The 17,270-nt window shown below is 38.5% G+C and overlaps 1 protein-coding gene and 1 pseudogene across 2 annotated transcripts; one reads left to right on the top strand and one right to left on the bottom strand.

Moving 5' to 3' along the window:
* The first annotated feature begins 10,202 nt into the window (after window positions 1-10,202).
* LOC149173917 (uncharacterized) lies at window positions 10,203-13,404 on the top strand. Its single transcript, XM_089424782.1, has 4 exons — window positions 10,203-10,959; window positions 11,160-11,387; window positions 11,734-11,984; window positions 12,104-13,404. Exons 1-4 carry the CDS (start codon window positions 10,341-10,343, stop codon window positions 12,194-12,196), a joined length of 1,191 nt encoding a protein of 396 aa, XP_089280908.1. The 5' UTR covers window positions 10,203-10,340; the 3' UTR covers window positions 12,197-13,404.
* A 205-nt stretch (window positions 13,405-13,609) lies between these two features.
* Window positions 13,610-14,926, bottom strand: LOC149173916 (putative U3 small nucleolar RNA-associated protein 7 pseudogene; annotated as a pseudogene). Its single transcript, XR_016259314.1, has 2 exons — window positions 14,861-14,926; window positions 13,610-14,728 (listed from the first exon to the last, which is right to left on the bottom strand). The product of XR_016259314.1 is annotated as a putative U3 small nucleolar RNA-associated protein 7 pseudogene (transcript).
* Between the last annotated feature and the right edge of the window lie 2,344 nt (window positions 14,927-17,270).

Here is a 17,270-nt window from a genome sequence, read left to right as displayed (position 1 = left end):
TGTATCTGCTGACCGGACCTCCTACCCTATTTGATCTAAGGGCTATCTCTTTTCTCCTCATTACCCTGCTCTACGGGACCTCATCTCAAAGTATCTTCAATCTAAGTAAAACGGTGGTCTCAGGCCTGATCTCAGTCTTCCTTTCAATGGCCTCTGTTTCCTGTCGAGTACCTGCTTTTCAAGAGCCCACAAAGGATCCCCAAGGGGGCAACTCAGTTCCAGTTTTGATCTTCACTTTACTATCAAACCTGAAGGCCGTGATCAACATAACCAGAGCTTCTCATTTCCGAAAAGCAGCATCCTCTGTGCGACGCAAAAATTGCGATGGAGCTCCCCGCTGCAGAAGCAATCTCTCCAAAGCAAACGTGGACAATCAGGTTTCTCCGCCAATCAATAGCATCGATGCTCTTATGAACAGCAAGATCAGGATCCGCCCAAGGAAGTCCTCTGGCACTGTGCGATGTTCCACCTTGTCCAACAGCCAGCATTGAGAGAACTCAGGTCAAAGTCGACGAAGCTCAAATCTCGGATTCAGAACATCGGGCGGACTGGTAAATTTCCGGATTAGGGGCGAACAAATCCAAACCCAATCAGCTTTCCTCAGAACTCTGTCTCTGACTCCGCAGCATTGTAAGAGCACGCGGCAGCTTGTTTGCCGCCCTAAATAAAATTAACCGTTACTATAAAAAAAAAAAAAAAAAAATTGGTGCACCAAGATATGGACAAAACCTCTAAAACTAGTGCAGAAAACAAACTCAAATATCCCTAAAAACATATTTTCCAACATTGAAATCACCAACAAAAAGGTATTGAATGGAAACAAAATGCCAACCCAAAAACCTATATTAAAAAGAGGAAATTACACCAAATAAATGCAATGCAGCTAAACTAAAAATGCACTAAATAGAGAAAGGTCCAAACATGAGTGTGCAATACATACAATGCGCTAATGCACAAAAGAGAAAATATGCCAACTGAGAATGCCAACAATAGTGTAAACTTAAAACACTTGTATTGACGAGCCTTAGCTTAATTATCCAAAGATTATTGACAAGAGATATTTGAGTTGTGTACTTATAGGGAATCCTCTCAAGAGGGATTATAGGCTCACATAATTAGGGCACTCTTCCCAAAAGAGTGATTAACCCTATGTATCAAATTTGACTAGGTCATCCTAAACCATAATCTAGTAATACAATAAATTATCACATGAATGAAACAATAAGAGTTGGTCATAGCAAATGTGAGGATTACACCATCCAACAAAGAATGGCCATTACAAACAATATACACACCTTCACAATTGAGTCTTAGGCAAACCACTAAAACCTGGTCAACTCAATATAATCAATTTCTTGTCATGCATTGTTATTGTGTTTCTCTCCAATACAATGATCTCCATGATTGCTTGAGGTTTAGCTAAAAACAGTAGATTGCATCAATGAAATTAATTTGAAGGCTCATTCGACATCATAAATATGTATTAGCCAATAGTACCCGTGTTGTGTCCCAGGTGGTTGGGACGGAGCAATAATGCCCTCCCCACCCGGGTTCCATTCGCACCTACATGTTGAATGCTACGCATCATATGTTGTCTATGCTGGGTTGACGTCAGAATGACGCAACGATTGTAAGAATTTCAACTATGCTGGTTTGTCGTCAGAATGACGCAACGATTGTAAGAATTGCGATTGTACAGCTTCTGTATATAATGTATATGTTGCTTCTTCAGCGGGGACTCTTCCCCCCCTGAAAAATATGTATTAGACAATAACCAAATTTAAAGAAATAGCAACTAGAAATTCACTCAAAACTATATGCCAGAAGGATGGCAATCTAGCACTACCTGTGTATGGCCTGTTTGAGAGCCAATTTGAAAAATCGATTCAGCATGCATTAAATATTCTATGAAAGAAAACTAAACATGGCATTCATTATATAGCACTCGCATTCACATTGAGATAAGGGTCCGTGGTCTCAGACAGATTGTGTATAATATTGTGAATAGTTTCTAATGCTTAACCTTTAAGATGAAAAATTGACTACTTTTCAAATTAGATATCATTTTGGGATTCAACTGCGTTAAGTAAGTCATTCATGTATGACCATTTCCATGAGAGGTAGTCGTAACTGACTAATTTCTCATGATTTTTGAATAGTTCACTTAGCACTCATTGCATCGGGTGATGCTCACAGGGGTGAAGAAGTGGGATTGAAACTAGTGAAATGAATCACATAGCATCAATCATCACTTCCGGGGCTTGCACCCGGTAACCAGGACTTCTCAGGAGGTCACCCATCCCAGAACTCCTCTGGCTCAAGCGCGCTTAACTGTGGAGTTTTCCCCACAATCAAGCCCACTTAGCTTGCTACCCCATTTGCAAAACCTTAGCAAGTATTGTGCCTCATGAACCATTCTAGTAGAGATCCCTTGACTCTTTTTGAATTTAAGTATGGGGTTTTACGCAGTGCATTATATTAGATATCACTTTGGGATTCAACTGCGTTAAGTAAGTCATTCATGTATGACCATTTCCATGAGAGGTAGTCGTAACTGACTAATTTCTCATGATTTTTGAATAGTTCACTTAGCACTCATTGCATCGGGCGATGCTCACAGGGGTGAAGAAGTGGGATTGAAACTAGTGAAATGAATCACATAGCATCAATCATCACTTCCGGGGCTTGCACCCGGTAACCAGGACTTCCCAGGAGGTCACCCATTCAAATTGCAATTCAAGTTGTATGGAACAGAAAGAATATGAATAAAGATACGCAACACCAGAGGATAATGAGAAATGAAGCTTGACCATTAGCTTTCTCAAAATAAGTTTGCCATTTTAGCTTTGATACCACTATGTAATATATCTATACACTGGCTTGTAAACAAGTTCACTTAAGCATGCTGCAATACCAGACAAACCGATGTACAGAAGGGTACGTAACCTTTTGTTACAAGAAACACAAATATTGTTTGAACTTTAAAACATTTACTTAAATTTTTGTTACAATAAATACAAATATTGTTTGAATTTAAAAACCTCTATGAAAGAAATTACTGGAATTCAAAAAATTGGAAGCACTAATTTTATTTTCTTTTTTTTTTCGGGTAAGCTAGCTGAAGTCTATATTTAATATGTCACAGTAAACAAGCATGACTATACGAAACCTGCTACAGGGGAAACTAGGCACAGATCAGTCCAAAAAATACTAGTATATGAACCCATAGGAAATTCGATCAGTTAAAATTGAGTGTCGTTCATGATTGGACTATCTGTGGGCAGGGTATACATACTATTTTGATAGTATTTATAAAGCGTTGCTATAACTATTAGAAAGCAAAATAAGAGTATATTTCATCATAGTTCAGAGGACGTAGAAGGGAGCTACCCTTTCTAGATCTCAATCAAGGTTTCATCCTTTTCATACAGCCTGATGGTGTTGGATGAGGTTTCCTCCGATGTAGGAGTTTGGTCCTCAGTTGGGACTGGAGCTTTTTGGTCTGCTGCTCTGCCTGGAACCACTATTTCCAAATTAAACAGTCTTCCATACTGCATCAAATTTCTTATATAGCAAGTTCAAGTCCTTGATGATGGCCTACTATTGCTCACCCTTTTCCTCTACAACCTGTACAATGAGGGCTTTGTTAATTCAGTAAACTTCTATCATTCAGAAAACTTGTGTGTCTCTAGACCTGGGTCTGGATACCATGCAAGATATTCTATCTCCATCCCAGAGTTGGGTGTCTCCCTCCTCTTGCTCCTAATTTCCTTCTCCATTCTAGCTATTTCTTGCTTGATGCCTTCCCGAAATATATTGTGACAGTTCCTTGCTACTTGCAGAGCCTTGGCCTCAGCCCTGGTGATTCTTTGGGTTGGATTTCTACGGTGGTATGTCATTTAACTCTTTCCATGCATGCATTATATGCATCTCCTTACCCAAATATCATAATGGAAAGTAACCCTTAAAAGAGGAAGACCCAAAAAATAGTTAGAAGTCGATTGACTCATGAAAAACACAAAACGTACTGCCACAGTATTTAGCTTGAAGCAGGGAAATAACCAGAACCTATTCAGATAACATTAATAAGTTTTTTTGCCATCCTATGGTATTTCTTTTCTTCCCAATAGGGATCTCTCCATGCTTGCCTGAGCTTTAGCTAAAAAAGATTGGATTGGGCTTGCATTATAAAATTGAAGGCTTCCTTCAACACAATAAAAAGGTAGAGTCCCATCACTAGAATCACAGTGTATGCTAAGAGGATGACAAACTACTAGTACCTGTTTATGGCCAATTTGAGACACTGATTCAGAATGCCATAAATATTATATCAAGACAAACCAAAAATAGCAAGAGAAAGCTTATAAAGATAACATACATATTTAGTGTATACTATTCTCCTTGACATGGAAATAAAAGATGATAAGGTCAAACATATTTAGGCCGATAGGCCTTCCTTTGGAACAGAGTTTCGTCGTCCCTTTGTCTCTCGTGCTGACACGTGGACAGTTATGCCATCAATGGGTTTCTCCCGAGAGTTAGGCAACCAATTTAATTCTGCATATTGAGGCCCCTCTAATGCCCGAAAATGCCGATGAATCGCTGTCGTGCTGAGTTATGTTTTCCCTCTGATACGCAATCCGCGTCGAAGCGTGTTATTGCCCAGAGGATTGAATGTGTAGTGCAGAGCACACGCCATTGACTTTCAGAGAATTTTATGTAAAACAACTCAAACCAGGATCGCACGTCTGCCCGTTTTTTCTGCCAGCAGCCGCCCTTTCCTTTCGCCCGCCATAAATCTAGCAAGCGGCGCCTAAGTAAAAGCAAATCTGAGCGACAATGTAGGTAACCGTCACACAAAGCCCGACACTCCAGAGTAGGGTAGTAATGGCGCATTCTGTTGCGGTCCCTGTTTTGCGGTGCACAGCTGTTCTGATGCACGATCAACTGTTCTGCGGTTTCCGTGCTTCCATGACCGGGAGCCTTCTTGGATCAAACTACCGGCAGTCTTGGATCAATCTCACAGAGTATAACACTGTTCACAAGCGGGTAACGGAGCTGGAAATCGAACCGGAAGAGAACATCTACAGGACATCATTTCTTCCAGATCAGGTCATCATAATCTCACAGAGTATAGCATTGTTCACGAGCGGGTAACGGAGCTGGAAATCGAACCGGAAGAGAACATCTGCAGGACATCATTTCTTCCAGATCAGGTCATCGTCTCTCTCAGTCCTCTTTAATTTTGAAGCTCTGTCAGTCCTCTTTAATAGATGCCCACTATCGTTTGGCTGCTGCCTTTAACATCATGGGTAGGCAGGAATTGTTGGAGTTATATTAAAATGTGAAATGTTTGACATATTCGTATATCCTGAACACTTGTACTGTGGAGAATATTACAGTCATTCATCGGTGTACAGACCAAGGAAAATCCCCTTGTTTCACGACCCACAAACGGAGCAAAGAAAAATTCCCACACATCACTAAGGACTCTCGCAATGTTAACATGAATCACAGTGCTGGAGAGCCTTGGACAACTTCCTAACTTATAGTTTTCACATTTTCCTATCTCTATGTATTATGTTGTGGCTTTGCTTCCCATATTCATCTTTCACGGATATGCAGGAATTTGGGTTTGAATAATTTTTTTTCTTTCTTCTTTATTAAACAACTTGGTTAATCATCTATATCCCTCCCCCTCCGTTCAGAATTGGCTCATTTCCCAATGAAGGGCGAGCCACAAATCATTTTATTTGTTCCCTATCACCCACCATTGATAGAATTCTGGCAGGCTCTGCATTGATTTGCTGGCACCCCTACCTTTACTTTGGTCCCTCCTAGCTAATATCTTTGCAATCAGAGAGGGATAAGAAATGGATATCCTTGTTGTGAGGAGTACCTTTCGAACCAAGCGAAGTAAACAGATGTTCAGCTTTCCTTTCTTCTTTGTTAAAGGCATTGAAGAGCCAGTGTAAACAAGGCATAAAGGTGGTCACAGCATTTTTTGCTTTTTCTTTGCCCTGTTCTATGTTTCGATGTCTATTTTTGTATTTCATTTTAGTTTTGATCGCTGTTCTGTTCTCTGAGAGCTGCTCTATTTTGTATTTTGGATTTGATTTTGATCTTCCAGACTTATTCTTGAACCATGCTAATAAATTGAATATAATCCAAGCAAATGTAAAATTTTCCTTCGTTTTTAATAAAAAATTGTTCTATTTATTCCTCTGAATAAAAATACAGAGCATTCCCACCATAAATGTGAGGGTAAGGATTTTACATGACCAACTATTATGCATACACACCTTACATGAACTTCCTATTTTTAACCCTTTCTCGGTATATTTTCCGGTGACTTTTGTTTAAAATTACAAAACGCAAAAATGGTTAAAATGACAGTTTTGAGGTATTAAATGTTTACACATTGAGAGTCAGTGTTTTGAAGGTTTTTCAGATTTTTTAATCTGCTTTTAATCTGACCGAGAATTATGCAACCCATATATGTTACCCAATTATTTATATATGTATATATATACAGAAATGTAAAACAGATAAACTTCTTTCTATTAGGCTTTTCTTTTAATTATCACATCCACGGTTGATAAACAGTGCTCGAATGATAAATTGCATAGGCATGTAAAAATTGCGACCTTGCATATATTCTATGCATGGGTTGGCCAAAATACCATTCAACTAATTTATATGCATCAATATGTATGGAATCTATAACCAACACTAACATTTTTTGGAAGGTTGCTAATTTAAAACCCAAACTAACACTTTTTGTAGGTTGCAGCCATTCTAGAACTTTTACTTTCACATCGAGTTGATGTAATTCCATGTTTATTAGGCACCGACATGTTCTCATCATGGCTTGGGAGGTCTGTACTAGCTGCTTAAATGTTTTTGAACATTACCTGCAGCCTGCTCCCTATTTTGTTCAGGTTTTTCTGTTATGGCATCATATTTAAGCTCTGATTTGGGAGCTATCATAGTGCCTTCATGCACCACTTCGTGGAAGCATAGATTCATTGACTGGAACTTTTACTTTGACATCGAGTTGATGTAATTCCACGTTTTTTAGGCACCGATATGTTCTCACCATGGCTTGGGAGGTCTGTACTAGCTGCTTAAATGTTTTTGAACATTACCTGCAGCCTGCTCCCTATTTTGTTCAGAGGCATATTTCTGTCTCCATCGTCTCCAACATAAGTAGGAGCTATTTTAGACACCCGAATATAGCATATTAAAGAAAAGAAAATTGTGCATTGTTCACATGATACTTAATATATCATAAATTATTACAAAGCCATATGGAGTCCAGTCAACCTTTTAGAAGGGCCTGGAAAGGGTAAATTAAGTGAGTGAAATACATGGCAAATGCCTCGATTGAACCACATCTCTTAATGTGTAGGATCAGTATTAGGATTGGCTGAGAAATGTTCCTATTTCATTGATGTTTTGCCGGCACTGTAAGACTATAAGCATTTTTGAGCCGCTTGAGGTGCTTCTAAATTCCAACAATATGTAGCTTGTCCCTGAATCAAATAACAAGCATTTTGTTAACGTGGATTACCTTGGGTGGTTAATATGAGAGGTTATTCTCCTCCCCGTGTAGGTTGTGCCCTTATTATTGTTTCACCATCAACAGTTAGCCTTCTTAGATTAGATTCCGCATTCATGTCACATCTTCTTTGACTAGAATTCTGTATTGTGGTGAAATTGATGAATTGCAGGTACTCCTATCACGGGAAAAAGAAACCTCTTGTTCTATTATGGAGACAACCTTGACACCGAATGCCATTCCTCTATTGCTGAATGGTTGCACCGAGATTCAACCACTACTTCAGATAATCGATGTAGGTTCCGTTACCTCATTGAAAACAACATCCTCGCACTTCCACATTACTCTATCTGATGGAACACATCAACATAAGACTTTGCTACCATCCGCATATGGCCCACAAGTTGTCTCTGGAGACATCCAAATTGGCTCAATAATTCTGCTCAAAAAAGCAGCTTGCACAGTGCTCCAAAACTCCTCGTAAGGCCCACCATTTGAAATCACCCTCTTTTACTTTTTCCTGCCTAGCCGTTTTTTGCAACAAAAGAAGGAAAATGGAATCTTTATTAATTCATTTCTTACTTGTTTACATAAGGTCCATCCGAGTTGTTGAGCTTGAAGTTGTGAAGTGCTCAGCAGCGTTGATGAAGGACACATCGACGCTGCAACATGCACAGGCGGGTTCAGCCCAATTTAGCTCTTCGTCAGCTGAAGATACCTTGCCCTCTGTAGTTACTCCACCAACTACGGCAACAACTACAACAATTCCATTCACGACACTCAACCCTTACCGGAAGTATTGGTCTATCCAAGGTAGAGCATCTGCGAAGACATCATTGAAGGCATACAACAATGTGCGAGGCTCAGGAAAAGTTTTCGGATTTGACCTTATCAACCGTGATAAGGAAGAGATTCACCTTTCTGCATTTGCTGAACTGGTTGAATCTCTTTACAATCTAATTCAGGTTGGGCAACTATACATTGTATCAAATGGCACAGTGAGAGAAGCAAATCCAAACTACAACCACCTCAAGAACAAATGGGAGATTTACTTGTCTGCTGCTTCCACTATCAATCCATGTCCTACAGATGATCCAACGTTTCCCTACCAGAGCTTTCACTTCAAGAATATTGCTGAAGTAAAAAGTGCAACTCCAAATACAAATGTGGATGTCATTGGTGTTGTTACCTCCACGTCACCTGCATCAACAATTCGACGAAAAGATGGAAGTGAGACATTAAGGAAAACACTCATACTAAAGGACAGGTCGGGTTTTAGCATTGATGTAACATTATGGGGAGACCACTGTGACTATATAGGACAGCATATTTCTGAATTCTACTCTTTCGACAACCCACCAATTCTTGCAATCAAAGGAGGCTGCGTGTCTGAATTTAATGGCACCACAATAGGGACGATACCAACGACCACTCACAATAAATCCACAGGTTGAAGAAACTCAGCAATTACATGCATGGTTCCGTGAAACCGGCTATAGCTCTTCTTCTCCATCTTTGAGTAGAAACTATGGTGTTGCTTCGAAACGTGCCCTGCCACGAAAGACGTTTCATGAAATTGCTGGCATGCAACCCTCTGATAAAGCAATCTGGGTTTCAGTTCGAGCAACAATTACTGCTCTTCATATGGATGACTTCTACTTTCTAGCATGTCCACTAGATTTCAATGGAAAACAATGCATGAAGAAGGTTGTGGAGCATTCTAACAATCTTTGGCATTGTACAAAATGTAACGGTGACTTCCTAGAATGTGACTACCGTTACAAACTTAAAATTGAGCTACATGACCACACCGGGAATCTACAGAACGTCACAGTTTTCAATGATGCAGGGAACGAGCTCATGGGCATCACGGCAAAAGACCTCTTCCTACTTTCTATCGAACCAACTGATCTACAGGAAATTTGTGGCCGGATTTCAGGGCACCGCTTCCAGCTAACACTTTCCATTAAAACAGATTACTTCAACGGTGTTCAACGCTTGCAACCAATACTGATCAATTCAGAAGAAATTCAATATGCCTCTGCATGCAAGGAAGCACTCACCGACATTCAAGCACTATCCGCTTCAAAACGAACCATTGTTCGCCGCCTTTGAACTTCTTCTTAAGGCTTCATCTACCACGCCTGTTTGTACATAAACAAACATTTCCACACAACTAATTGTCTCATCTTTGTAAATTACACACCCATGTTATTATCATGAAACCTGTAGTTCTCAGTGCAAATACTCTCTTCCAGTCATTCCAACATATGTATGTTTGCCATTTACATTTTACATAATATAAATGTCAACATTTGTAAAGAGTCACTACATATGTTTCTCGTTCATTGTCTACATGCTATACATTGATCCCTTACTTGCTAAGCTATGCATTTTATCGCTCAAACATGTCAAACAAAAAAAAATTGAAGAAGAAGGGAACGAAATATTTTTAGTCTTGTTTCTCTCCTCTCAATGATAGATGCTGAAATAACATATCATTTCATAGCATTCCTAATTGCATGTACCTTGTGTCAAACTCCTATAAAAACTCCACAGAGGCATCATAATCCTTTTAAGAGAAAGAAGATTGGATAACAAGGATAACAAGGTTTGATATTTTTTCAAGGATTTATACTCACTGCACACTACTTTTATTTACATATCATTGAATGACTGCACATAAGGATTTGTCTATTACACTGAGAGACCTTGATCCGTTACGAATCCTGCAAGCGTATACACATAGAAGTGGGTGTCGTCAAATTTTTTCCTGGTTATGGATGTTGGAATTGTGGTTTTCCCGTTGCATGTAAGGGATGTATTTAAATCACAGAAGCATGATAATGCAAGGATCCATATTTTAATAGGTTTAAATACATTGAATATTAGTTTGATATATATGTTAAACATGGTAATAAAAGGATGCACATCTCCATCATATGCACCATTGCATTCTCCCAAATCACAGAGTCCACATCATCCTCCATATTCAAGTCTCAGTATGGTGCCTGGTCCTTCAGTCCTTCCATCGATTCATCATTCATCTGCTCCTTCCATAAGAACATTTACAAGCACAAGCCGAAGCCCATCTTTTTTCAAACCAGGTATGTCCGTGGCTCCTTCCATAAGAACATTTACAAGAACAAGCCCAAGCCCATCTTTTTTCAAACCACGTATGTCCGTGGCTCCTTCCATAAGAACATTTACAAGCACAAGCCCAAGCCCAAGCCCATCTTTTTTCAAACCAGGTATGTCCGTGGCTCCTATGGCTTCAATCTGTAAGTGTACTGCCAAATCTATTTTCACATGTTTCAGTGAATGTATAAGCCCAGGCCCAAGCCCAAGCCAATCTTTTCTCAAAGCAGCTAAGTCCGTGGCTCCTGTGGCTACAATGTGTGAGTGTACTGCCAACTCTATTTTTTCATGTTTAAGTTAATGTTGGATAATGTAGAGAGGAGTACTCCGACTTATATCTAGCAATGTGACTTTGTTAGAGATCTGCACTTTGCATATTTGGTGCTTGCAGCTCAAAACCTGGGTTTTGTATGAGGAGTATTGACTATGGTTTTTGTTGATTTAACTATTGTGATTTCAGCAACAACCCTACAGCAAACAAAGCCCCTGAAGTCCACAAGACATGAAATTCAACATCTCAAAGTTCTGATCATTGTGGCCATTGCTCTTGTGCTCCTCATTTTAGGGGCCATCATCATCCTTTTCACATATTGGACTTGTACATGGGTGTCCAGGAGTCGTTTATGTCCAGTTCTTCCATCATCTCAACCTCCAGCATTACGAAAACAGTCAGATATTGATGACTCAGGTTGGGTACTAATTCATGGAACCGCTTTCTGTCAATGTTTGAACAAGTTACTATTCGATATTCTTCTCAGAATACTAAACTTTCAATCGGGAAAATGAATCTAATCTTTCCACAAGATGCTTATATCTATGCCGAAATATGTTCTTTGTTGGTTTTACATATACTGTAAAAGTTTGCTATGGAGAAGGGAATGTCTTTTAACCTAAGCATCATAAACAAGAATTTTGGGGAAGAAAACCCGTTATAGAGACTGGCATTCTTCTCATAGCCTCTTTATGATCCTTATTGCAAATTAAATTTAAACTCAAAATTTCCTTTAACCATATTGCATTTTACTTATGTGCAGATGCCAATAATGGAATGTCACTTGGCCCCTTGCTTACTCGTTTCAGCTCTTTCAGAACTGGTAAAAGGAAGGGATGCGCATCTGCTATAGAGTATTCTGTTTTACAAGCAGCTACAAATAATTTTAGTAGCTATAACCTCCTTGGGCAGGGAGGCTTTGGTTCTGTATACAGAGCTCAGTTCCCTGATGATTTTTGTGTTGCGGTCAAGATGCTAGATGAAAACAGAAAACAGGCAGACTATGAATTTCAGGTATGAATATCAAGATTCCAAGTCTTTGAATCTGCCTGCGTTGGTTTGAAGCATGTACCTGGAAGAGGTTTTGTGACATTTAGGACAGTGAATTGCATTTACATATATGCATGTTGCAGAGTGAAGTTGAACTAATGAGCAAAATCAGGCATCCAAACCTCGTGTCTTTGTTGGGTTTCACTAAATCCATATTCAATCAACTCTCAAACTAATTCTGTATAAACTTGACTTGAGATTGTTGAACCTGCCATATGACATTCAACTTTACTTGAGATTGTTGAACCTGCCATATGACATTCATGTGCATAGTAAACCATCAAACGACACACCAGCGGGTAGCACAAGAGGATTAAGTACATTGAATGGAAATGGATAACTAGGTTTCATATTTATGTAATTATCTGCCCTTATCATTCATCAGCATCATGTCACCTCACTGTTTGTCATATGACATTCATATGAATAGTAAACCAACTGTTTGCCATATGACATTCATATGAATAGTAAACCACACCAGTGAGTGGCATGAGGTTTAAGTACATTAAATAGAACTGGATAACAAGGTTTGATATTTTTTCCAGGATTTATACTCACTGCAGACTACTTTTAATTTCATATCATTGAATGACTGCCCATAAGGATTTGAATATTAAACTGAGAGACCTTCATCCGTTAGAAACCCTGCAAGCGTATATACATAGAAATTATGCACATTACATAATGTACTTTTTCTTCTCATTCTGAGGGATTTTTGTATTACTACTTTTTGGTTCATCTATAGACAAGGCGACAAGGCTACTTTTTTGTGTCAACCAGTCACAAATTTCTCCACTTTTCATTTACCATGTACAACGTTGTAATTTACTTTTTATTTAAAAAGAAAAGTGTCTTGACAATAATCTATTGAATCTATTGAGCTTTAAGTATGAACGCGTTCTACACTTACTATATTGATATGAATGGTTTGGTTTTGGTTTTGTTCTTTTAATATCAAATGTACTGGTACAGGATGGTCAACGTGGTTATTGCCTTTGTCACTACTGAACTTTATATATGCTTGACTATCTATAGAACTTTCTTCCTTTTACTAATCCTATCGGCCTCTCTTTGTACCTTTTGGGACAATTGCTAGTATATTACACATTGTGAATAATTCTAATGCTTAAGTTTTAACCCTTAATATAACAATCTTCTACAAATACCGGCATAAACACAGCCAATGGATGAAAAACTTGAGTATTTTTCAAACTGCAATTCATGGTGTATCCAAAAGAAATGGAATGAATAGAGATACACAACAGAAGATAACGAGAAATGAAGCTTGACATGTAGCTTTCTCAAAAACAGTTCACTAGGTTAGCGTTGACACCACTCTGTAAAACACTCGTACACATGCTTGTAAACAAGCTTGCCAAGTGCTCTAATATCACTATTTAATGTGCCTGACAAAACCCATATGCAGTGGGCTATTTAAACTTCCGTTGCAACAAATACAAACAAGCGTTTGAACACAAATATTTTTTAATCAAATACTAGAATTCAAAAGAGTGGAAATAATATGCATTCAATGCTATTCCATAAATTCTATACATCAGATACCCAGATATCCTGATAAAAAATGACCCTTAAAAGAGGAATACCCAATAAAACAATTAGAAACGCATCAACTTTCCTAAACAAAGTTGGTAGCAAGTTGAAGGATCTGTGATTGAGCTAAAATATGACAATTATTTGCGAACAAAACGTTCAAGAGCTTTAGGCAGATTTAAATCATTGGTCTTCTGCTTCTTCAAAGATTGTTCCTTCTTTAGTTGTTGCTCAACAAAAGGCCGTTTTGCTCTGATCACATTATCCTGCTTTTTCTTTTGTCTTTTGCTTGGTTTGTTTCTGCCCTTTGTTTTATTTTTTAAAACAACATTTTTACCCGCAGCAATAGCTACCTGTATGTTAGCTTCCTGGGCCTGTTGATTCTTAGTTTCCTGGTTTTCTCTCTGAGAGCGTTGCACGGCACCAATAGTTTCTGGGTCTAGCATAATCATTTCTGGCTGCAACTTATCAAGGAGTGAATGAATCTCTTTTTCACGACGCTGCTTAGCTGTTTCAAATGGATTTGCAACAAATGTGTCGAAGTTAGGCTCCCCTGATCCTGGTACAAGAATGGAAGTTATCCCTGTAGAGTGTCCAATAGCAATTATATCCTCATATGGACAGAATGCAAGGTTTTGCACCTGAGATCCATTTACAAAACGGTGTTTCAAATATGGCCTTTGCTGCTTCGTTGTTAGAGCATCTCTCCAAATTTCTACTAGTGACTCACATCCAACAGCCAGTAAACCTCTTTGACTGACATCCAGGCTTTTTGCATGACAGGAATAGCCATGCAAAGGTGCATATTTTCTCAGATCCCATATTTTGATTTTTCCATCATTTCCTGCTGTAATAATTTGGTGCCCTTGAGAATCAAAAGCCAATGCAGTCACAGGACCATGGTGACATAGCATACTGATGAGAGGAGTGTTCATATTAGGGCTCCACATTGTAACAGTGCCATTGTTGTGTCCTAAAGCTATAACTGCATTATAAGGATTCATACGCATTACATCACAGCGACCTAGCTGTGTTCGGTGTTGGGAAATCAATTCACCAGTACTCGTATCCTGGTATCGCAATATACCATACTTGTTTGTAGATGCCAGAAGAAAGTGCTTTGGAAGAAATTCAAGTCTTAGTGGGTCAGTGTGATCCTGGAAAAATTGAAATCAGCATTTACCATTTCCACTAAAGAACCATTGTCTCTAAGTAGAGACCGTGTCAGGAATAAATAATCAATCCTAACTACCAAAACACCACGATTGTTAGCAGCATAGCATGCTTACCTTGAGACAGTGGATTTCTGTACCAGAACTGTCATAGATATAGATATACCTGAAAAATTCAACCATTTACCAAAACAATAAGATATATGACATACCTAAAGGAGATTTGAAGACAAAATGCATTTCATGCTGGAAACCGAATTTACATATGCCAATAAGGGGCATATCAGTTAAGCATAACTTGCATGTGTTACATTGCTCCTACAATTATACCAATTGTGTGGGTATCAGCAGCAAGAATAAATACTAAATTCTAATCTGAACATAACTCACATATAACCAAATTTAAAGAAATAGCAACTAGAAATTCACTCAAAACTATATGCCAGAAGGATGGCAATCTAACACTACCTGTGTATGGCCTGTTTGAGAGCCAATTTGAAAAATCGATTCAGCATGCAATAAATATTCTATGAAAGAAAACTAAACATGGCATTCATTATATAGCACTCGCATTCACATTGAGATAAGGGTCCGTGGTCTCAGACAGATTGTGTATAATATTGTGAATAGTTTCTAATGCTTAACCTTTAAGATGAAAAATTGACTACTTTTCAAATTGCAATTCAAGTTGTATGGAACAGAAAGAATATGAATAAAGATACGCAACACCAGAGGATAATGAGAAATGAAGCTTGACCATTAGCTTTCTCAAAATAAGTTTGCCATTTTAGCTTTGATACCACTATGTAATATATCTATACACTGGCTTGTAAACAAGTTCACTTAAGCATGCTGCAATACCAGACAAACCGATGTACAGAAGGGTACGTAACCTTTTGTTACAAGAAACACAAATATTGTTTGAACTTTAAAACATTTACTTAAATTTTTGTTACAATAAATACAAATATTGTTTGAATTTAAAAACCTCTATGAAAGAAATTACTGGAATTCAAAAAATTGGAAGCACTAATTTTATTTTCTTTTTTTTTTCGGGTAAGCTAGCTGAAGTCTATATTTAATATGTCACAGTAAACAAGCATGACTATACGAAACCTGCTACAGGGGAAACTAGGCACAGATCAGTCCAAAAAATACTAGTATATGAACCCATAGGAAATTCGATCAGTTAAAATTGAGTGTCGTTCATGATTGGACTATCTGTGGGCAGGGTATACATACTATTTTGATAGTATTTATAAAGCGTTGCTATAACTATTAGAAAGCAAAATAAGAGTATATTTCATCATAGTTCAGAGGACGTAGAAGGGAGCTACCCTTTCTAGATCGCAATCAAGGTTTCATCCTTTTCATACAGCCTGATGGTGTTGGATGAGGTTTCCTCCGATGTAGGAGTTTGGTCCTGAGTTGGGACTGGAGCTTGTTGGTCTGCTGCTCTGCCTGGAACCACTATTTCCAAATTAAACAGTCTTCCATACTGCATCAAACTTCTGGTATAGCAAGAGCAAGTCCTTGATGATGGCCTACTATTGCTCAACCTCTTCCTCTACAACCTGTGCTATGAGGGCTTTGTTAATTCAGTAAACTTCTATCATTCAGAAAACTTGTGTGTCTCTAGACCTGGGTCTGGAAACCATGCAAGATATTCTATCTCCATCCCAGAGTTGGGTGTCTCCCTCCTCTTGCTCCTAATTTCCTTCTCCATTCTAGCTATTTCTTGCTTGATGCCTTCCCGAAATATATTGTGACAGTTCCTTGCTACTTGCAGAGCCTTGGCCTCAGCCCTGGTGATTCTTTGGGTTGGATTTCTACGATGGTATGTCATTTAACTGTTTCCATGCATGCATTATATGCATCTCCTTACCCAAATATCATAATGGAAAGTAACCCTTAAAAGAGGAAGACCCAAAAAATAGTTAGAAGTCGATTGACTCATGAAAAACACAAAACGTACTGCCACAGTATTTAGCTTGAAGCAGGGAAATAACCAGAACCTATTCAGATAACATTAATAAGTTTTTTTGCCATCCTATGGTATTTCTTTTCTTCCCAATAGGGATCTCTCCATGCTTGCCTGAGCTTTAGCTAAAAAAGATTGGATTGGGCTTGCATTATAAAATTGAAGGCTTCCTTCAACACAATAAAAAGGTAGAGTCCCATCACTAGAATTACAGTGTATGCTAAGAGGATGACAAACTACTAGTACCTGTTTATGGCCAATTTGAGAGACTGATTCAGAATGCCATAAATATTATATCAAGACAAACCAAAAATAGCAAGAGAAGTTTATAAAGATAACATACATATTTAGTGTATACTATTCTCCTTGACATGGAAATAAAAGATGATAAGGTCAAACATATTTAGGCCGATAGGCCTTCCTTTGGAACAGACTTTCGTCGTCCCTTTGTCTCCCGTGCTGACACGTGGACAGTTATGCCATCGATGGGTTTCTCCCGAGAGTTAGGCAACCAATTTAATTCTGCTTATTGAGGCCCCTCTAATG

The sequence above is a fragment of the Pinus tabuliformis genome, chromosome 4_2, assembly GCF_031772625.1.
Source record: "Pinus tabuliformis cultivar Carrire ecotype Pingquan chromosome 4_2, CPIR1, whole genome shotgun sequence".
Taxonomy (NCBI): Eukaryota; Viridiplantae; Streptophyta; class Pinopsida; order Pinales; family Pinaceae; genus Pinus; species Pinus tabuliformis.
This window is presented reverse-complemented; position numbering and strand designations above follow the sequence as displayed.